This window comes from Myotis daubentonii, chromosome 13, assembly GCF_963259705.1.
Source record: "Myotis daubentonii chromosome 13, mMyoDau2.1, whole genome shotgun sequence".
NCBI classification, from domain to species: Eukaryota; Metazoa; Chordata; class Mammalia; order Chiroptera; family Vespertilionidae; genus Myotis; species Myotis daubentonii.
In genome coordinates, this window is record NC_081852.1 from 50,325,515 (window position 1) to 50,349,006 (window position 23,492).

The 23,492-nt window shown below is 41.6% G+C and overlaps 1 protein-coding gene across 4 annotated transcripts in view; it reads right to left on the reverse strand.

Moving 5' to 3' along the window:
• The window catches only part of SORCS1 (sortilin related VPS10 domain containing receptor 1), a 463,918-nt gene that overhangs the window by 120,110 nt on the left and 320,316 nt on the right, over nt 1–23,492 (reverse strand). For all 4 annotated transcript variants that reach the window (XM_059661339.1, XM_059661340.1, XM_059661338.1 and 1 more), the window contains exon 6: nt 12,878–12,942. In XM_059661339.1, the coding sequence (XP_059517322.1) occupies nt 12,878–12,942 (65 nt within the window). The remainder of the gene's footprint in view (nt 1–12,877; nt 12,943–23,492) is intronic.

Here is a 23,492-nt window from a genome sequence, read left to right on the forward strand (position 1 = left end):
TGTTGGACATATATTGTATCAGGGAGACTGTCCTTGCTTTCAACCACAACTATTCTGTTCTCTCTACTATTCAGATGTCACTTGGTTATTTAAAACTCCTTTGGCCTCCTTGACTTTAGAATAAATTCAAACCCTCCACTGTCTACCGCCGCAACCTCCCCTCATGCTAATTCCTTCTTCTCCCCAGTGTGATTCTTCTAATCTGTCCTACTTTATGTCCAGAAAGTGGGCCAAACTTCCTACCACTTTATTTTCATTTGTATTTCCTCTACTTAAAATGTTCCTCCTGCCTTGACCTGTGTTTGCAGTGGTTAGAGTGTTGGCCTGCGCACCATAGGTCTCGGGTTTGATTCCAGGTCAAAGGCACATACCTGGGATGCAATACATTAATGGCACATAGTACACAATAAATATTCATTGAAACATGCCTCTTCATTGGACTGTATCTTTTTGAATGAAAAAATCATTTTACTTTGTTGATGCTTAATGAATTTGATTTTAACACATTAGTGATGTATGCAAAAATCCTTTCTTTCAAATAAATCAAAATATATTTACATGAAATGGGGGTAGCATTACCATATACAGTTGGATATAAGGGTTCACTAATTTCCTTTAATTAAAGTTCCAGGACATTTACTGAAGGAACCTGGGTATCCCTGAATTCCGCTAGGAGAGTCATGAGGGGCAACCAGCACACGTGCTCCATCTGAACAGTGACTGATGGGGGAAAGCTTTACCCTCAACCTTCCTCCATCTGGCTGCCACATGTATAAATGACAAATGGGGATAGCTCTCAAGTCCTTTAATCCATCTAGTTCTGCTGAAATCACTTCCAATGATAAACTAAAGAAGAGCCTTCTACTGATCCTTTCCTATCCTCTTTTACAGACATTATAATAGTTCCATTTTAGGGCATAACTCAAGGTCTTTGTCCTTGAAGACAATTTCTGGGACTTAACCCTTCCAAGAACAATCCTCCCCACAGCACACGAAATCTCTGCCTCACAATTTCACACTCCACCAGACCCTTTTACAATTTTTAGTTGACGTCTGTTTTTCAAAGGTAGCTTGGGGTCATAGAAACAATGGAAATTGGTGACTATGAGACTTGTGCTTAAGTTCTGTCGTGTGGTCACTTATTAGATGCATAGTTCAAAGGAAATCACTTAGTCTTCTTGAATCTTGCCACCTTCATTCATAATGGAGATGCCAATGTCAACTATCTTGTAGTGTGGCTGTAAGAATTAACTGAAATAAATAAAACATATGCTAAATGTTTTGAAACTCAAACTTTTACAAAGGCCAGTTGTTACTAATATTGATAAAATCCCTGCTTTCTCTTTTGCTTTCACAAACATTATATCAGTATTCAGCACATAGTAGGTCCTTCAAAAGATTGGTTGAACTGGATTTGAGTACTCTAGCTGTATCTCTGCATCAGGTACTGTTGGTGTCCAATACCCATTCCTCCCTGTTTCTTTGCTGGAAAAGCCAAAATGGATTTGTTGGCTCATCCTTTCTTCACGTGATTCAGAAGTTTCCACAATCCTCTTGGGTCTATTCCCATTCAAGGTCTACCTACTTTCTCACCACTGGTTGAAAGGGACATTTAAATCCAGATCTAGTAAACAAAAAGTGAGACAGTTCTTTTAAGGAGCTTCTATTAAAATCTTGCTTCTAAAGAGTATATAAGGTGTTACAGAAATGCTTAATATAGTTTACATTATAAACAGAGGTTACTAATTACTAATGTTTTTTCACTGTTCATTTTTTAGTTTTAAAAAATAGACCATGGTTGTATAAGATGTTAACATTAGGAGAAGCTGGGTAAAGCTGTACTGTCTTGGGAACTTTTCTGTTTATTTAAATTTATTCCAAAATAAAAGTTTCATAAAAGTAGGTTACCAAAATATGTGCATATGGACCCGATTTTGTGCCAGGTGTATATATAGATATCTATAGATGTATGTTTGCACAGGAAAAATGAATAAAAGATGTATATGAAATGTCAACAATAGTATAGAGGCAGCGACGTGACAGAGGCAGACAACCTGCATACAAGCCTCTGGTCAGCACCCCTCACCTGGGTCGGGTAGGAGGTCATGGGGGGCTTGCTGCAATGAGCCCATCCTTGGGCTGACTGTACAGAATGTACAACTGGGTGATGCAACAAAAGCCCCAGGAAGAGGTCTGGAGAGCATTTCTTGCTCAGAGTGAAATTTCCAGCCCAAGGGCAAGGCTCAGTGTCGCACTGCCTGCCCTTGGTCAAGTGCTCTGGTTCCTTCCCTTTCCCCTCCTAAAGGCAACAGAACGAAGCTGGCTGCGCTTCCTAACCAGGGACCAATCACTCTCACTCCCCTCCCCTCGGGCTGGCGGTGATAGCATTAAGTATGATGAACTCTTTTCATATTCAATTCCAGGGAGTGCATGATGTGATTCCATAGGAAGTATCGTGTAATTTGGCATTAATTAACGTCAATTAATGTATGCAACTGCTCGACTTTAGAATTAATTTCATTACTTTCCCCACACAGATGTTTTCCTTGCCGTAGGTAATTAGGACACAGCGTGGCTCTTTTCAAGCACTCTCGCTCTGCAACAGCTGCTGTTTGGAATAATGGAATCCCCATCCTCCCAAATGCGTGAGTATCTCAAGGAAGCTGCCTTTGACAGGCCAGGCTTGGAGCAGAGGAGCAAGGGTTTAGCTGCAACCTCAGAGCCTGCTTGCTTGGTAAACCCAAGCTAACACTTGGCCTCTTTAAATTCTGATCTGTGAAGTGGGGATAAAGAAGAGCCATCATGCTAGGGGCTGTGACACTTGTACTAAGTATGTTTGGTCCAGTGCGTGGCTGGACTGTGCTTAAACAGGTGCCTGTAGTTATTGAACTCCTCCCTCTTCCATTACCAGGACTGCTCACTGTGTCTTAAGGGAACCAACTGTAAAGTATTGTACAGACATTTCTACCAGAGTCAATGTTTGGTTTAGGTTAAAGTTTTCTTAAGTAACTTTTCAAAAAGCCATGAAAAATATCCTCCTTGAATAATAAATAGGTAGCAACTATGCTGGGCAGGCAGTTTAAGGTGGTGGCCAGGGGAGAATTGGACGTGACCTTGGTGCCCAGCGCATGGGCCAGCCTGCCTGTGCCGTGTTGTCCTGCGTGCCCTCCCTCCTGCTGCAGTGACGTTCTAGATCCCACCTCTATCTCCAACAAACTGTGTGACTCTGCGGTCACTGACTAAGTGACATAATGAAGGTTATTAGAGTTTTAGAACTAAAAAAGGATGTCAAAACCAGACTATTACTTTATGCCCTGACAGGTCTTTATTATGCTTTACCCCTTAAAACCTGTTTCCTTCCATTCCTGCCCAGAAAAAGCTCCCTGATGCTGGCAAGTCTGTGACTTCAGGCCTTCTGCTATGTCTAAACAGCGTGTCCACTCCAGGCTGAGACCCTATGCTCATTCACAGAGTTCCCCCAGTTTGATCTGTCTTTTCTGGTCCTGTTGCCCTGTCCATATCCTTCCTGGGCCTTCGTCTGCGGAGTTTCTCTTAAAGCTCAGGCAGACCACTCCCTTCCCAGCCTGCCTCCACTGATGGCATCTGCAGTAGCATTAACCTCCGGATTAACCAAAGGACCTCTACTCTGGGTCAGGAACTATTCTAAATAGAGCACTTGCTTTTTCTTTTGTAACTTCACCAAAAATTGCACTCCCGACATAGGGATGAGATTTGTAGAAGCCCATATGCTAGTAAATGACAGAGCAGAAACTATATCTCACAGATCTCCACGACTCTATCCATTGATTCTCTCAGTCAACAAATCTTTAGTTAGCACCAAGTCTTTATATATGCTTTAATACTGTAAAAGGGTAATTTCAAACAAAACCATCAACTGCGTAGGCAAGCATGAGTACTGTGAAGCTCCCTCCACAACCCCATTAATTTTTAACTTTAAGGAGAACATACCTCTGCAGATAAATCTTTTAGTTCGTTCTATGGTTCTATTATTTGTTTTAGAACATTCTTATTAAAATGTTCCCACCCAATACACACAGGTGTGCATGCATGTGGGCACACATGTGTCGACATGCTTGTGCTCATTCCCATCAAGGCTCTAGAGCCCTCTCTGGCATGTGCCTGTTAGAAACTGAGATCTTCAAAAGCGAAGCTCTAGCCTTGGCCGCTGAAAGACTATGCAGAGGAGAAGACATTTCTGTGAAAACTACTCACTTAGACCAAATGGTCTCCTTTGGTGTGAGGAGCTCGTAGCAGTGGTTTCTTCTAGGAAGGCTCTTGATTTTGGTCTAGTGTGACTTTCTAAACCTTGCCTTTGATTGTTAGCCTTTGGACATTCAGGAGGCCACGACTACTACAGAGAAATTTCTGGGATCATATTATTTCACGAAGCACAGGGTTAGAAATTGAGGACATGAGAAGGAAGACAGGGGCATGCCAATTCCCATGCAGGTGCCTTTAACATTGAATATCATACTTAGACTGTGGTAGTAGTTTGGCAAAGATCAATAAGGTACAATCTCTGCCTTCCACAACACTGTCACTTAAATAGACAAAGACATATGACACATTTTGCTGCCCTCTCTCTATTCTAGCCACCTGGCTTGCCTGCTATCCCTCACCATGCCAAGCAGGCCCATACTCCATATCCTTCACATGTCCTATTCCATCTGTCTCTTCCATCAGGCAGACACATAGCCCTCTCCCTTACTTCCATAAGGAACTGGCTAAAATATCAAATGTCACCTTACCAGAGATTCCTCTGTTTTGTTTTTCTTTCTAGAACTTATCACCACCTGGCATTATCCATTTGTTTATGATCTGTCCCCCTAAGTAAAGGGTAAACTCAATGAGAGCAGGGCCTTTACAATGGCCCCTACTATCCATCATTCATGCCTAGAAGAGTTCCTACCGGAGAATACATGTCCAACAATATTTATTGAATGAATGAATAATAGGTCTGGAGTGAGCCAGACCTGGCTTCAAATTCTAGCCCGGAAGCAACAGCAAAACCATTTAATCATTGCAGGCCATGTTTTCCTCAGAGTTAAAATGAGGAAAATAACAACACTGCCTACTTCCAAGAGTTGGTGTAAGTAGTGCAGATGCGAAGTATCTCTTGCAGCGTCCCAGGCAAATGATAGGAATACAAGGCATGGGACTAGCATCAATGTTGCCTGAGAACATGCAGGAAAGGAGACGTCTAAGAAAGTGCCCCAATCTTTATGATGCTCCTTTTTTTTCTTTAAAGCAAGAGCTGGAAGCATTAGGAATTTCCCAAACACTTGGATGTTGCCACACACACATTATGTGAACTGGTGCTGCTGTGCACTGGGGATCCTGAGAACCCAACAGAAACCCAGACCTCTGTCCTGGAGTTGAGGCCGGGGGAATGACATCTGTCTCTTGTGCACGTCCATCCTCTCATCCTCAGGATGGACTGAAAGGGCACAGGTCTCTGCACAGATGGGTGGACAGGCAGGATGCAGGGGAAACAGCACAAACTGGGTATGAAGAACCAGATGTGAGAGCTGCTCAGCTGAGCCTGTGGTCGCACGTCCCCACTCAGGTCTTCCATTGCTGTGTGTGGAAGCTCGTGTTACCTTATTTCACGCTTTGCTGGTTAGTGTTCAAGTTTGTCTCTCGGCTACTAAATCAGAGAGGCCAAGTTGAAATCAGGAGTAATTGAGACCTAGAGACTTTTGCAGAATGAACAACGGGATCAAAATGACATTGCTAGAGAGAAAAGCAAAGTGCCTGGTGCCCCTGTACTAGCTAGTCCTGATGCTTGACATGAGGATAGGAGGACAGAGGCGCCTGTTTGGTGTGTGGGCAAGTGGTGGGGAGCTATCAGTCTGAGGCTGAGCAGAAATGCAAACTTCTAACCTCTTCCCTTGAAGCTATGAATAAATTAACTGATTGAAAAAGACGGTAAATGAAGGCTCTGAGGGGTCCAACAGGGTCATTTTGCGAGATAGTGATGGGACTTTGGCAGGAGTGGGGGGGTGGTAATGTTGATATTTTTCAATTTTTATATAAATGCCGAAGTGTCCATCTTACCTAGACCATGAAAGAGAGTTTATGTCTTTTGAAGTTTCACTGGAGAGGAGATATAAATAGCCAAAAAAAATAAAATAAAATAAAATAAAAATTTTTAACCTCACTCATAATTCAATGAATGCAATTTAAAACAATAAAGATAATACCATGCATTCTACTCAGTAGATAGATTCTGTTTAAAAAATTGTTCATAGTGTCCTTGGTGACTGAGGGCTTGCAAACACAGACATTCTCATTTTGAGAGAGTGTACATTGATGCAACTATTTCAGAGGGCGATGTGACAACATCTATAGCAAATATATATATATATGTATATATATCCTCAAGTCCAGATGCTGGCAACTTCTCTCTCAGCAGTGCTTGCTCCTTATGTAAGTTTGCATGTTCACGGGTGTATGTGTGTCAGCACTGTTTGAAATAGCCAAACATGTATGTATCTATTAACAGGATAGCGACTTACTAAATTATAGTAAACTGTATAAGGAGGAATCTATGTAGTGATTCCTCATGAAGGGGCTAAATTTGTATGTGCTGATATTGAAAGAGTTTTAACTTGCGATTGTATCCACTAGCACTGCACTGGAGTAAGAGTTTTGCAACATGATCATCTGTGAGTGTGTGATGTATGTGTGTGCACACATGCATTGATCTACATCAGCCCTGGATACACTTGAGTACTGCTTATCCTTCTTTTGTCCTTGCTACCCTTGTTGGTATAAAAGTAATCTATGCTTATAGTAAAAGCTCAAAACACCCCATCGCTAATCTCTTGAGGACTGGAGAGAACTGAGGTCTCTGTCACCTCCCCACAGCATTTACACTGAGTGGCCAGATTATTATGACCGGCCAGATTATTATGACCACCCCATCAGTACTTCGTTGGGCCACCTTTTGCCTTCAATACTGCGGCGATCCTTCTTGGCATTGACTCCAGGAGATGTTGAAAGGTGATACGAGGAATCTGACACCATGCCTGAATAGCACTGTCCAGTTCTGTGAGATCTGATGGTTGTGGAACCAGCTGGCTGATGGCTCTTTTAACTTTGTCCACAAATGCTCAATTGGATTGAGATCTGGTGATTGTGGGGGCCACCTAAGCAAGGTAAAGTCTCCCTCATGGTCTTGAAAGCACTCCTGCACAATATGAGCACCGTGGCATGACGCATTGTCTTGTTGGAAGAAGCCATCTTCACTGGGATATGCCATCAACATGACAGGATGAACTTGATCAGCAATGATACTTAGGTATGTTGTGCTATTCAGACGTTTATAATGATCTGGACCTCTAGCAACTTCAGCGCGGAATTATAGCTAATTTGCCTACAAACTTCAGGTGGTCATAATAATCTGGCCACTCAGTGTATTTCAGCAGTGTTCACCTTTTGCAGGTTTTGATACATAGGCTGTTCCATGTAGAAATTAGACTGGAGGGCTGGAAATGGTAAGTAGAAATGAGGTGTCCAGTTCTCACCCAAGACCAGAATTGGTGGGATGATAGTTATATAAAGTTGTGAGTTTCCTTTTATTTCAGCTTGCGAAATTCTCCTTTGTGGTTCATTTCAGGAAGAATTTTTAAGCAGTTATTTTCACAGCTGCTTAAAGGGCCATGGTTGTTTTTCCCTAGTGAAAGAGATTAGTCCTTGGGCAAGTTGTTGCAAGGTTACTTACTCATGAAAGTAGACCTGGGGCCAGTGATGGTTCTGGCTCCTTTCTGTGCTAGGCCTGGTCACCACTAGCATGGAGACTTCCAAGTCACCAGTTCAGCCTTTCATTCGGGAAGTGAGAAAGGTCAAATGTGATACTACGTGTTCTTTTACAAGATGATGTTTATAGATGAGAAAAAATATAGAATTATGAATACATGTGAAATTGCCATGTGAAGAATTCTGATACAAGCCATATCCTCTTTCTCCAAAATCACATATATGTATAATATGTAGCACAAAATTGCAGGGAGTTAGTGAATTTTTTATGCTCATCCATTAGTCCCAGAGGGCTCCAGATATCCTATGGTTAAAAGCCCCAAATCATGCCTATATCATGATATACGCATATATATTTATTAAGTCAACAAACTTTAAATGTGTCAGGCTCTGAGCTATGGTTCCCACACAAGCAAATTTAAATAAGACAAGAGTTTTTACAAAGTTTTCAATCCAACGGTTTGGTCCCCATTGTCTCTGTAACTATGTACATTACATACACATACCCAAATGTGCCTATATTAGGCAAGTCAATAGAATGTAGGTTTTCTTCTTACTATTTTGATGTATGGGTGGCAGGTTTAATGTACTGTGTGCATACAATGCATGGGTGGGTGTATACACATTCACGTACTCACACACGTACACACAAACACACACGTGTGATTTGTAAACATTAACATGTTTGTTTCCTGGATGAGGACCTGCCAGTGTGTTCTCAGTTGAACGTGGGGACCAATAACAAATGCCACATTCAAGAAATATGTTCAAAAGTTTCCAATAATACCTCCTATGATTGATTGTAATTGAGGCTGTAATTCAGCTTGTCTCCCAAGACAGAGGTGATACAAGAAAGAATAACATCCTTGACATGACTGTAAACTACAACACATCCAGGTCTCACAGCACAATGGGCATGACACATCTATGCCAGCCATAGACCCTTGTAAGCCAATGCTTCCCAGAGCTCACCTCCCTCACATACAGAGACTTCCAATGAAACAGATATTAATTAAAATGTCATTTAGGGAGATGTGAAATGAGACTAACACGAACCTTTGAGTAACAAACCCACATAAGCATTTGCAACCCATCCCATGGGGATGAGCCAAATAAGCAAGTGAACAAATTTTTCCTGTGTCACATGTCTCAGTGCCTTGGCTACAAAATCCCTAAAACCATTACAATCAGAGAAAACAAACATGCAACAACAATGTTCAAATTAAAAAGTATTATATTATTTTTGCACATTCCCTACAAGACCCATAACCTAGAACAGTGATGGCAAACCTATGGCACGCGTGTCAGAGGTGACACACGAACTCATTTTTTTGGTTGATTTTTCTTTGTTAAATGGCATTTAAACATATAAAATAAATATCAAAAATATGTCTTTGTTTTACTATGGTTGCAAATATCAAAAAATTCTATATGTGACACGGCACCAGAGTTAAGTTAGGGTTTTTCAAAATGCTGACACGCTGATCTCAAAAGGTTCGCCATCACTGACCTAGAATATAAACAATGAGTTCCATATACTTAAATTATATACTAAATAATAATGAAGAAATAGAGAATCAAGAGGGGTTTCAATCAGGGAATGGGAAAGAGAAAACATATAGATATTGGAATTCTTGGAGCAAATGACTCTCAGCTACATTTGCTAACACCTTGCTACTGACTGAGCTGTCTGAGCTCTTTCCTTCCTCCTCCTCCTCCTCCTCTCTATTTCTTTTACTTGGTGCCAGGGTTACTGTGTTGGAGAAAGAGATACCAAGAAAAAAGAGAGAGAAGAAGGGAAGGACGGGGGGGAGGGAGGAGGAGGGAGGACATGATACCGAGAAAATTTCATTTTTTACATTCGGTCAGGTCAGGCTTAGATCCTTTTCTTCAATCGGTAGGTAATTTTTTTTTTCTGCTTTGTTTTGACAGGGATAACTTTTCAAATTAAATCCCTTTATTGAATTTTCACTCTTGAATAGTTTCTGAAGATGCTGCCTTTGCAAAAAAAGTAAAATAAAATAAATAAAATTAGAACTGATATATTTCATGCCTCGCGCAAGCTGGGCCTGAGATGACAGTTTGACATTATCAACCTCCATGCCTGCAGGGAACACAGGAATAATGTTGGGTGGGAAAAAAAAGCACAGATCAGGGAAAGTGATGGCCTTGTCGTTTTCAGGATATGGGGTTATGGGCATTAAATGCCACAAACCAGAAAGCAGCCATGTCCCCAAAAGTTCAGAAAGGAAAGCAATCTAGGATTACATCCAGAGCTTTCTAAACAAGGGTGTAGTCATGGGAGACAGACCCTGAAGCTCTTTCATTAGTTTTTATTGTGGGACTTTCTGACCCTAAGCATGTTCCACTACCAGCCTCATCAGCTTCACCAGGGAGCTTGTTAGGAATGCAGACTGTTGGGCCCCTCTACATCAAAATTTACATTCTAACAAGGTCCATAGGTGGGATCTGTAAGTGAGGTTAGGTAGCCAGCTGGTTACCCTGATACGTGGTCAACTATGCATTCATTCATTGAATAAATATTTATTAAGCTCTATCTACATGTAGACACTGTAGCATGTGCTGGAGACAGAGTATTGAACAAAGGGATACATGCCCCCTGCACCCATAGCACTTACTGATGGAGAGGGAAAACACTGTGATCCAATCATCACGGAAATGGAATGTGCAATTAAAAACTGAGATGAGCCCTAACCGATTTGGCTCAGTGGATAGAGCATCGGCCTGCGGACTCAAGGGTCCCACGTTCGATTCCGGTCAAGGGCATGTACCTTGGTTGCGGGCACATAACCAGTAGGGAGTGTGCAGGAGGCAGCTGATCGATGTTTCTCTCTCATCAATGTTTCTAACTCTTTATCCCTATCCCTTTCCTCTCTGTAAAATATCAATAAAATATATTTAAAAAAAAAACTGAGATGAGCACAATAAAGAAAAATATTAGAGTTGGATGAAAGCAAACAAATTGAGAAACTGGTTTGGATTGGGAGTTCAAGAAAGACTTCCCCTGGGAAATGATACTTTCCAGGATTTTGTTATAGTTCTCTGGGTTTACTGGATGCTATCTTTAGGGGAAGCTGGTTGAAAAGTCCAGGGGAACGTGACTATTCTTTACAACTTTTATGTGAGTCTAAATTTATTTCAAAGTGAAAAGTTAAAAAAAAATAGAAATGGATGCTTAATTTGAGATCTGAAAAACTTATAGCGATTAATTACACTGAATTCATCAGGGAAGGGGGAGGGCATTCCAGGCAGAGGAAACAGCGCCATCTGGGCCTTAAACTAAGACCTAGAAACCCAGATGGTCCAAGACTTGAAAGCAAATTCAAGGGTTTGTAGGCAAGGAGTGAGGACAGGGTTAGAGTGAGATGTGGCTGAGGAAATGGCCAGGGACCAGCTTATGCTGCAGCTAAAGGTCAAGGTGAGAACTTGGCTCTTTATCGCCAGAGCAGTGGGAAGTCAATCAAAGCTCGAAACAGATGACAGGATTGCTTTTACCTTAGGAAAAGGCTGCTCAGGCTATGGGGTAGTAAGAAATGAACCTTGGGATCCAAGATAAAATAATCAGCTGCAGGGCAATGGAGGTGTCTCCACTCATTCTGTGCCAGGCACAGGGTGGGGCAGATGCCATGATATACCGCTACCCTGCCTAAATTTAAAAAGGAGGAAGGTGCTGGTCCCTGACCTATCCTCTCATTGATTCTGCCAAAGCATATATTCATTCTCCGAAAGGGAAGCAAAACCTCTAGAGATGCAGAATCTCATGGTGTGTGCAGAGTTGCAGAGCACATGCGATTTCTGAAGAGTCTGGGCTGCAGGGATGACCGGTGACTTTTGAGTTGTCAGCTGGTAAAGTGCAGGTATCGCTGCTGTCTTTGTGTTCAAAGAGCTGAGGACAAGTAGACAGGTGCAGGCGCCAGTGACAGTGATGCTTTTGAATTGTGAGGGATACTTTTTAGATAGGAAATGTCTCCATAACTAAATTAACATTCTCTTGCTCAGTGTCGGACAACCTCTAACAGCCTCATTGCTTGGTGGTAACTGTAGACAGTCCATTCTCTTTCTCTCCTCTACATTTGGGGCCTCTTTCTTCCTCTGTCTTTCTTTCCTCATCCCTTTCTTCTATACATGTTCCCTTTCCCTTCATCCTTTTCACCTTTAGTGCCCAATCTTAGACCTAGTGGTAACCCGTCAACTCTCAGACCTTCAGGAGAACCTCAGGACCAGAGAAGAAGAAGAAAAGGTATATTGCTGTTGTTTAAATATATTTGTTAAACTTTCTATGACTTGATTTCCTCATCTGCAAAACAGGAACAACAACCCACAAATTGTGAGGATTCCTTGTGCTAAAGGAGATAAAGTGTCTAACATAATTCTTGGTCCGGGGTAAGTGCTCTGTAAATGTTAGCTACTATAGGACACATTTTTGTTAACTTATTTAATTTACAGTGAAGAAGCTGAGGCTTAAAGGGTCTAAGTAGATTTTTCAAGGTCACACAATTAGTGAGCAGGCTTGATTTTTTTCAGACAACGGTTTAAATTCTAGATTTGCACCTTACTTTCCTCTCGGTCATGTACCTAAAGCCATGATCTTCACATCATGTGGAGTCCTTCACTGTGGATGGCCTAGCTAGGGCTGCTCTGAACACCTAAGGTGCAGACTTTGCCCTCCTGCTGCTTCTCATAGGGACACACAGGATGATTCTTTTCTCCCCTGTGCCCTCTAAATGCTTTGTGTGTCTCCGAACAAGACAGGGAGACATTGCTCGAACGACATCCAATAAAATAAGGAAACAGGAAAAACCAATCAAAACAAAGCAGCAGCAATCACAACAATAAAACATGGTAGAAATAAGGAATTCTGACTTTTCACATTACTAGGAAAGCAAAAGAGCCTGATTGAATGAGAGTTGTCAAAAATGATTAAGACAATTCTGAATTACTAAAAGCTGGAAAAGTCCTCATGTCCAAATGAGTTGGATTATTGCCAACGAGTTTCCTGAACAAAGACGTGGTTCGTGGTGGATTGATCAAACTAGTATCACTGTGAACACCTTGGAAAACTTGATTTACTTACGACCATCCACAGTTCTTGCCTCGAGATGCACAAGATCTGGTTCCTTGTTTGAGCCCATCACAGACCTAAAAAGTGAAGGAACATGAAAAGGAACATCAACCTTAGCAACTTCACACATGCCTTAGAGAAGCTCAGCTGAGCCTGCGTACTACTGATGTCCACAGGATTCTAAAACCACCATCCTTGGGGCACATCTACCCTGTTTACTTGTAAAGTCTGACAGCAAAATTTCCACTTCACATAAAAACAATAATGAAACCTTTCTTCAGTGGAGTCCAGGCTTGACTTGGGCAGAGATACTGTGTGTTATTAGCTCAGGCTTTTCAATAAGTCCTACGCATGGCACGTGGTCTCCAGCAACCATCTCCCTGACAGTGTATTAAACTTTCAAGACTTATCAGGCAATGCCAGGCAGGTGGTTTTAGCTGCCTGACTTGAACAGCGATTGCATAGCAAAGTAATCTAATTAATTCTCTCATTTGAAATTTGCAGAACTACCTACTGTTACCCTATGAACTATGAAAACAAAACACATGACCTAACCAATGTGAATGCAGTATAGCAAAAGAATAACCATTCTCTTTACTGTTGGACCAATGTCAGGGACAAATACAGATGTATCACTATGGTATGTGCCCGAAACTATATGTGTAAATAAAATAAGGGCCTATTTAAAATGCCTCAGAGACGCATATTATGTAGTGTAATCTTGCAGCGAGCCATATTAAATCGAAAACAATTATTTTGTTACATAAGTAATACGGGTGATCATACTCTCTCTCAGACTTCTATACAGGAAGATGAATTAAATGTGGGACCGTCTATAATTTGCTCTCATCAGGATCTGCAGAACTTCCATTTAATTTGTTTCATTTCTACATGGAAATAGTCACATGCCTCAAAACTGCACCTCTGACTGCCCTGAGCTAGTGCAGCCCGGCCATCACATTCATGCGAGAACATACCAATGTTACCCATGGACACAGACAATAGGTGGTGGACGCCTGGGGGGAGAGGGGACAGGATGTAAGGATTCGATGGCAGAAAAAAGGGAATATATATATAATACTTTCAACAATAAAGATTTTAAAAAATACTCATCAGAGTCAGGACGCAGTGGGGCCCTACCTGATGGGTCCCATCTCACTTCTGCTGCCCCATCTCCGGGCACTGCCCCATCTCCAGGCACACTGAAAGATTGCCAATCCCCCAGAAGTGCCCGCTAGCTGCTCAGCCCTCTGTAAGCCTCGGGAAGTTTCTGTCTTCAACTTGAAATGCTCTTCTCCAGTTTCACCTAATTTTCTTTGACTCTAATTTGAAGACACAACTGAAAATCACTTCCTCCATTGAATATTTCCCAGTTACACCAGGAAAATCATTCTCCCCCTACCAAGAAATATTTTGATATAAATCCTGTAAGAGTTCGTTATCATCATTTTTGTGTCCTCCCCCAGATCAAAGCAGCTCCTTCTCCAACTTGCATACCCCACCCCACCCCCAGCCCCAACTGGGAGCTAGTGGAGACTTTTTTCTATATGTAGGCTTGAGCTATACTAGTTAAATGTTGAAGGAAAGAAGGAAGAAATAAATGAATGAAGGGACAAAGGAAGGGAAGAAGGAGAGAAGACAGGGAGGGAGGGAGATTGTATAATGGTTTGTGAGCTCTTCAAAATAAGTAAATTAATCATTATCCTAAGGGCATGCCCATAACTCTTCTTACTTGAACCCATTTTTCCCAGCTAAAGACTCTGAAACCTAGGTGGCTTAGTCTCTCTTCATCTGAAAATAAAATAAGTCTCCTGAAGGCCCTATTATCACTGTCAGTAAGTTTTCTGATTGATAGATGGCTTGAAATTTAGTCTATGCTCAAAACATTAAGTCCTGCTTTCTTCTTCCAGAAAGCAGAAATGCCCTAATAAGGGTTTATCATTGACCCCAAAGAGATAAGGGCACATGCTTGTGTGAATTTCATCACTGGAATCTGAATACAGGCAGACAGTGACACCTTCACCCCCAGTTCAGTTAAGTTTTGCTGGGACTGCTTGTCCAGGAACAGTGGCCCTCCACTTCCATACTGAAGCATTGACTGGATCCAGAGCTGACCTCTTCTGACAAGGCCAAGGTCACCAGCATTAAAAAGCAAACAAGCTCCCTGACAGGCCTCAAACTAGAAAACCTAATAGTTAACTGGTTTTGCAAATTACAACTGGGTAGTTACCCACTGTTCACCTCCCATGTTGCGTGCTCAGAGTTCCTTTCTTGAAATGAGTAGCACCAGTTATTCCTAGAAGACTGGCATCCCTGAAACATGTTATTGAAACTAGCAAGTGAACCTATCTGCTTGGCTTATGCTTAGTGTCCATGGGAGGCAAAATGATGACTCTGCACCCAGTTGCATCGTTTCAAGTGCTCATGGCCCCAAATCAGCCGTGGGCAAACTACGGCCCGCGGGCCAGATCCGGCCCATTTGAAATGAATAAAACTATTGAAATAAAAGACCGTACCTTTTTATGTAATGATGTTTACTTTGAATTTATATTAATTCACACAAACACTCCATCCATGCTTTTGTTCCGGCCCTCCGGTCCAGTTTAAGAACCCATTGTGGCCCTCGAGTCAAAAAGTTTGCCCACCCCTGCCCCAAATCAATAAAAGCAGTAGCTTCTGAAGATCTTTTGATGTATGTAAGGGCAGCAGCTGTTGTTTCAAGGGGCTGTCCCTCTTAGTTAAGGAAATGAGGCGGGGACAGCACAGAGGCCTTTGTTTCTCCAGCGTCTGCTGGGCCAAACCAGCTCCTGTACCCTGCTTGAATACTTGTCCATCCGTAATAAAACAACTGCAACAACAAAATAAAACTCTCAAGCCAAAACCACCGAGTTTCCAACTATTTTTATTTGCTTATGTGCTCTCACCCATGTTCTTGCAGTCTAGGAGTACCTCCAGGTTATAAAGAATTATTGCTGCTTTTATGTGTAGCACTAGTGAATTCTCAAAAGCGGACACCAAGCCATGCTAAATGTCTGCGGAGGTACTGGTTTTAATGGTCCTGGCATTGACCAGGCACCTTACAGAAGCTCATGGGTACACTGAACAACGTATCATTCTCTAGCCCATTTATAAATGTTGATTGGAACTGCAGTTTGGTGGTTTTCTGTACATTTTAAGACCACATATTGTACTTGATGATGATAGATAGATAGATAGATAGATAGATAGATAGATAGATAGATAGATAGGTAGATGGTTGCTAGGGGCTGGGGAAAGGGGAAATGGGGAGAGGATGGTAAGTAAAAGGGCACAAGCTTTCCATTTTGAAATGAATAAGGTCTGAGGGTCTAATGTATAATAACATGGTGACTACAGTTGCTAATACTGTGTTTATAGTTGTAGTTTGCTAAGAGAGTAGAAATTATGGATTCACACTCACACACAAAAAAGTTAAACATGTGAGGTGATGGATGTAATAACTCAAAGTACCCTTGCACAGTGTACACATTATACACTTTAAATATAATTCTATTTGCCAATTTTACCCAAATAATGCTAAAAATGATGATAAACCAAAGGAAAACAGCATAAACATAAAATTTAATCCAAAATGTTCTCTTCATCTTATTTTCAGAGTGAGATGTCAAGAAAGGCTTCAAGCCCTATCCGGTTTAGTTTAATGGCTAGAGCATCAGCCTGTGGACTGAAGGGTCCCGGCTTCATTTCCGGTCAAGGGCATGTACCTTGGTCGTAGGTGCATGCAGGAGGCAACCAATGGATGTGTCTCTCTCTCACATCGATGTTTCTCTCTCTGTGTCACCTCCCCATCCTTCCCACTTTCTCTAAAAATCAATGGAAAAATATCCTTGGGTGGGGATTAAAAAAAAAAAAGAATGGCTTAAAGTATGTCTAGCCAGTAATAAGTACAGAGTGTGGGGCATCTTTGCTTGATGCTTCTAGCCTGCCCTGTGCACATGTCCCAGTCATGCTTCATGGTTGGCTGGACCTCTTTACATAAATGCTTCTCTGATTTCTCTGGGCTCCAGAAAGGCAGCTGCTCATTTTTTATCAGTAAACTGTCTGTGCTTACCAGAGCATAGAGGGGAAAAAAAGTTTCCTAGATAAATACATAGGTAATACTTTTACACGGGTCCATATTTCCTATATATCTATCTGATCCATCTGGTTGGTCCTTTATGGAAAGGTCCTTCTCTTCTTTCCCTTTGGTCAGAAAGAATCTCTCCATAAATATGAGAGGAAAAACGTGGTCCTTTCATGATATGAAAAGTCAACAGGGCGGCTGTATCTTTATATCTTCATATATCTTTATATCTTCATATTGCCTTTAGGTCTATTTGAGAGAATTCCCTTCTAGAACTGAATTTCACAGAAGGGAAATCTGCAGGTCTTTGCGTGTACTTGCATCTGTGTCTAGAAAGCCTTCTGACCTCCTTCTACCTTGTTAACACTTACAGTCATGGCTCAGCTGCAGACACGTGAAGTTGAAAACAGGCTTCCTAGCAGGGGTGCCACTTAAGCTAAGCTGGTTCACTTTTGACACTTCCAGAACCATAGGCGTACATTTGCACGGCATAAATGAGGCCGGGTTTCAACTGGTGACTCATTTGTCTATCCCTCTTATTCACAGACAAGCTCAAACCTTTCTGAATTTCCATGTAGGCACCAAGCATGCCATGTATAGATATCCAATACATGTTTACTGAATGTTTTTGGATACAGAAGAAGTGCACAACCAGCCATATCCACATTTATCACTTTATCTCTGTGTGTGTGATATTTGGCAAGTCACTTAACATCTCTGTACTTTGATGTTTTTTCATGTATAAAATGAGGCTAAAATACGTTTTCCTAGAATATATATCTTAAAGCACTTAGCAGATTCCTGGCACATAGCAAGGGCTCAGAAATGCACCCGATTTCTTTCTTCTCTTCTTTCCCTTTCTTATTCAGGAGGCATATGGAGAATATTAATACTCATCTCAAAATTAAAATTAATGTTGGTAATAAAAGCTTCTTGAGAGATCACGGGTACCCTATTAGCAGAAATGATTAATCATCATAAATCAATAGACAAAAAAAAAAGAGTCAACAGCTCAGAGATGAGGTACACGAATGAATAAAAACACTTATGCACTCAGTGAAACATCTCAATGCCCTGTTATGTGATAAGAACAAGAGCTACAGATGCTCTGCCCAGAGAAGCCTCCGAACTATGAAAGAGACAATAACCCAATGAGATGGGGTTCTAATATACAAGGTGCTCTTGAAGACACGGGATTGCTGTCCTTTCACTTGCAGAGAGAGACCTGGGGGAGAAGGAAGGAACAGGAAGTCTTTAGAGTAAATGGATTGAATCTTAAAGGAGATGTAATAGAGAGGGGGTGGAAGAGCATAGAAGCTAAAAAGGTCCTAGGTTAGAGAGAGGATGACCCAGATAGGCATCCGCTAGTAAGTCAATAGCGTGAATCTAATGTTTTCAGAGGAGAGCAGTAGAAGATACAATAAAAGGCTGCGCAGGGGCCCTGTGTGCACCACGTTTTAGGTTTTGTATTTGATGCAAAAGGCCATTGAAGAAAGTTAAGTGCTCAAGTTTATAAACAACTGAAAAGAACCGTGTCCCCATCTATCTATGTGTAGTCCTACCTGTCAAAGCAAAGTGTAAGGGGAAGGCCCTCAGGCCATCCCAGATCCAGCTCTGTTGATAAAAACAAGACAAAGCCAGCCTCCTGTATCTACACTCAGAGTATCTTCAGCTGGCATCACACATAGGAGACATTTATGAATAAAATCTGAGACTTACCAATGTCAAGAATGCAAATAAAACATCCCCTCCCTGGTCCAGTCCACTGTGATGTGAGCAACACAATGTTAGCTTTCTGAAATACAATCGCCAAATGCAGCCTTTGTCAACATGTTCTACAGAGAGAGTCAGAAATGTCACTGGCTTATCATTCTCCTGGCATTTTGTCCGAGTTTATACCAGTTTACTGTAGTGCTCAATAAATGCTGCAGAGCCAAAAATGCCCTATGAGATAACGGCAGAGCAAGCATTAAAAATAAACATGGTGATGGGACAGCACCTGTTTATTGGGGTTGAGATCTGCAGTAAATGCCATGGAAGGAGTGATGAGGAATCTGCAGAGGGACAAAGCGGGGGAGGTGGAGACACCTGTCTTCCTCTGTCTTGTTGTAGATGGAGCACTCCTGGTCCCACGGGTCTCTCCATAAACAAAGCCCATTGAGGCAAGTGGTGCTGTCTGCTACAGAGGGAAGTAACAAAGTGCCCACAGGTATTAGCAACTGGACACCCGGACTTCCTCTTCTGTAGTGAAGCGTTTCCCCTTCCCTCGCCACTTCGGTTAGGTCTTAAGACAGATATCATCAAGAGAGTCCAGGTGAACACGGCAACTTTTATTCTTGAGCAAAGCAGCTTAGCCTGAGGTCTCATCTCTGCCCATCTAAGGGAAATGGGTTAGAAAAAAATACAACACAATCTGAAGGTATCATTTTAACCTTGACCTTAAGCCCAAGAAGCATGCTTTCTTTCATCTGGTCTCCATACTGTCACACTGGTTACCCAGAAAGAAAGGTAGTTATTATAGACAGACAAGTAAAAAGATGCTAATTTTTTTTTACTGACAATCAGCATGGCCAACAACTTTGAACTCATCAAATTCTGTATTTTGTCATCCTTACTCCTAGAACCAGAAGCCTCACTGTTAATTATATGAGGTCTGCAACAAAGTACATCAGGGAGAGAAGAGAAGGGAAGGGAAGGGGAGGGGAGGGGAGGGGAGGGGAGGGGAGGGGAGGGGAGGGGAGGGGAGGGGAGGGGAGGGGAGGGGAGGGGATGAAAGGGGAAGGAGGAGGGAGGAGAGAGGAGAAAGGGAGAGAGGAGAGAGGGAGAGAGGAGAGAGGGAGAGAGGAGAGAGGGAGAGAGGAGAGAGGGAGAGAGGAGAAAGGGAGAGAGGAGAAAGGAGAGAGGGAAACCAGGAATGGGGTGTCTGACCCAGAATGAAGGAATATATAATGCTTAGGATGATTGTGGGAGATAATGATATTTGCTGCACAAAGTGTTTGATAGAAATAAAGTTGAGTTTGAAGAGCCATGCTTAGAAACACGAAACATGCCTTGGCAGACATCAAATGACCAGGTCTAAATTGGTCAAGACAAACCATTCTGTGCCCATGCTCCCCTCCCCTTCCCTACTCTCCCTTGTCTGCATTTCCTGCTTTCTTATTTCCCAACTTTTTGGCTCCTCCCCTTGTTTGTCTGTTTTTTGGTGTGTTTTTTCCTGAATACAGATGAGGGGATCTAGAGAGACATCAGGAGGATGACAAGATCACCCTCCTGACCCCCCGTTTGGAAATAATAGTGTGGATAAGATGCAGAGAAACACATTTAAAATGATCAAAGAGTTTGGGGTGGAGGGAAAGAGTAACTCACAATATTTTTAAATAAGGTTTCTTATTATCTTTTTAAACTTCAGTGATATCATACCCCATGTATTTTTAGCAACTTGTTAATTTTAGTCAATTTATCTTGGAGACTGTGCTATGCCAGAACATAAAATTAATGAGATAGATCTCTAACTACTTCTTGCAATCTATTAAATGAAAATACTCAATTTATCTAAATTCTGTCTATTGATTAACCGAAAGCAAATAATAAAAAAAAGCATACCCATGGAAAAAGAGTTACTAGAGATACACATTCTAAATTCCTAATGGTAGCCACCTCTGGGAGACTTTAGAATTGGGGGTGATAGTCAAAAGGATCATTATCTTCAGCAGCAATTTAAAAACCTTTTACAAGGAAGATGTAGTTATGGATTATTCTTAATATTAGTAAATCTGCATTGTTAATAAAAACAAGAATATTTCTTCAGTCTGGGAAACAAAGTTCAAGAGGAGATGTAATCATTGTGTGCAAATCACAACAGGAAAAATAGAAGAGTAACATTTATGTGAAGAGAAGATCTGGAATTTTCTCAAATCTCAGAATACTTACAACCCTGACACCATCTTACTAAGACTGCTAGGAAAGCTAAGCAGTTGAAGAGTGTGGCAGTGAAAGACAATGCTAAGGACACCAGGTGTGTGTTCCTGTTCATCTTCAATTCAGACAGAGAGGAAGAAGGTATGGTGGTCTTGTTTGGGACCAGAAGGGCCATATTAACAGAGACAAGGAGCGAAGAGAACCTTTCCACTACCTGTTTCTTTCCATTTCTGTTAAGGACAACGAACTGCAGAATAGAGGGTAGAGCAAATATGAGCGTAAATTAATGGAAACCTGAGCATTTGGATGTTGGAAACTATCTGACCCAGAGAAATTAAATTCCATAAAAGGATTCCAAGAATGACACTCTCCAATTTTTTTTTTGTTTGAACATATCAAGCAAGGGGAAAAAATTAGCAGATGCCCAATACAGGATGTGTGTTGTAAGCTGTAGAAATATACTAGAGTATGTACATATTAACTTTAGAAAATATACACAAAATAAAAACTAAAACAGAAGCAAATAAATCAGAAATTGTAAAATTTTCTTCCCGCATTTCAATGAATCATCTTGTACATCTCCTAGGGTGTTGTTGCAGGTAACTTGCCATGGAGACAATTGCTCTAGACTGAAGATGCCTGGGGTAGCCTTGACACTGAACAGCAGCCGGGAAGACAGTAAAACCTCAGTGGAATTTGTTAATGAGTGCATAGTATTGACTGAACGCTGACAATGTGCCAGTGACTTTTCTAGGTCCTGAAGGTTTAGCAGTGAACAAAACAGAGCAAGGTCCCACCCCTCATGTGGCTTATATTTCAATAGAGAAGATAGTGTGTATAAATATAAATAATATAAATAGCATAAATATAAATATAAATTATATCAGATGGGGACAATATCTCTTGAAAGTTGTATAGTAAAAATGTTAATGTATATGAGCTATAAGGATGCTTTAACTACATTAAAAAATATATTGTGTTTTTCATATGGTGCTGATCTGTGGCTGGTGTACATATTTTAAGTGTGGGACTGATATAATACAGGCCCTGTGAGGCTGTGCCCTTGTTGATGACCTGTTCAGCAATAGTCAACATCTTCAATAAGGATATTGTGTGCCTAGGAAATTCACACGTGACACAAATTCAGGGAAAACATAATGGTGAGATAAAAGAAAAGCAGCATTATCTCTGAAAGCAATTTACCTGCTCAAGGGCATACAATTAATAATGATACAATCAGATTGGAACCTACGCTTTCTAACTTCTCTACAACTCTATGTACCAACTGTAAAACAGGATAATGACAATAAAACTTAAGATTTGTGGAGAGTATTGGTGAACAGTATGAGTTAAGGGTCCTTTAGGGGTGAAAAGTTTGCTGGAGATTAACCAGCCCTAACCCCTCATGTCACAATTAAGGAAACCAAATCCTCAGGAGAGCAAATGCCTTGTCCAAGGTCACACCACGCACACAGGGTCAAGGATGGAAACACAATCCAGGTTCCTGACTCACTCCAGTGATCCTTCTCATGGGAAAACCCAAAAGCCAAGAACCCCTTTTCTTTTGACCTCTTTGTATCTCAGGGAAATCGTGTTGACTCAGAAATCAATGTGTTTGTCTCACACTAACAAATATCGGATAAATAAATGGGGCAACTTCAGTTATGTTGACTTCCTGCAAGGATTTTGTGTTGCCATGGGATGAATGTTTGTGTCTCTCCAAAATTCAGATGTTGAAATCTAACTCCAAGGTAATGGTATTAGGAGGTGGGGGCCTTTGGGAGGTGATTAGGTTATGAGGGTAAAACCCTGATGAATGGGATTAGTGCTCTTATAAGAGAGGCCAGAGTGATCCCTCACCCCTTCTGCCAGGAGAGGACAAAAGGAGAGAACAGCTGACTGAAACCCAGAAAAGGCCTTCATCAGAACCCCCTGGAACCCTGATCTCAGACTCCCAGCTTCCAGAAAGGTGACACATAAATTTCTGTCCTTCAAGTACCATCCAGCCCGGCCAGCATGGCTCAGTGGCTGTGTCAACCTATGAACCAGGAAGTCACAGTTCGATTCCTGGTCAGGGCACATGCCTAGGATGCCGGCTCGATCCCCAGTGTAGGGCGTGCAGGAGGCAGCGGATCAATGAATTCTCTTCATTGATGTTTCTATCGCTCTTTCCCCTCTCTCTATCTCTCACATAAATAAACAATAGATTTTAAATTTAAAAAAAATAAAAGCCATCCAGCCTGGGTACTTTCTTACAGCAGCCAGAAGAGACTAAGAGGTGTGTTGGCAATTAGGGTAGCACAGGTAGGAACATTAGAGAGTTCCGTGTCCTAGTGCTTGGAAACAGGCTGAATATTACGTTTAGTTTATACCTGCAAATATCAGGGCTTCTAAGCTTGAAGTTGGGAATTAAATCCATCTTCACAGCAGAGACAAAAATTCCTGGGCTGTCAAAAGGAGCTAGTCTCCTTGGTACTTTGCTTATTTACAAAGCACCTGTGGAGTTCTGAGTCCAGGTTTGAAGGGATTTGCAATGGGCAAACACCGAGATGAGATCCTGTGAAAACACTCTGAAGGCTATGCCAGTTTGCCTTTGAACTCTTGACT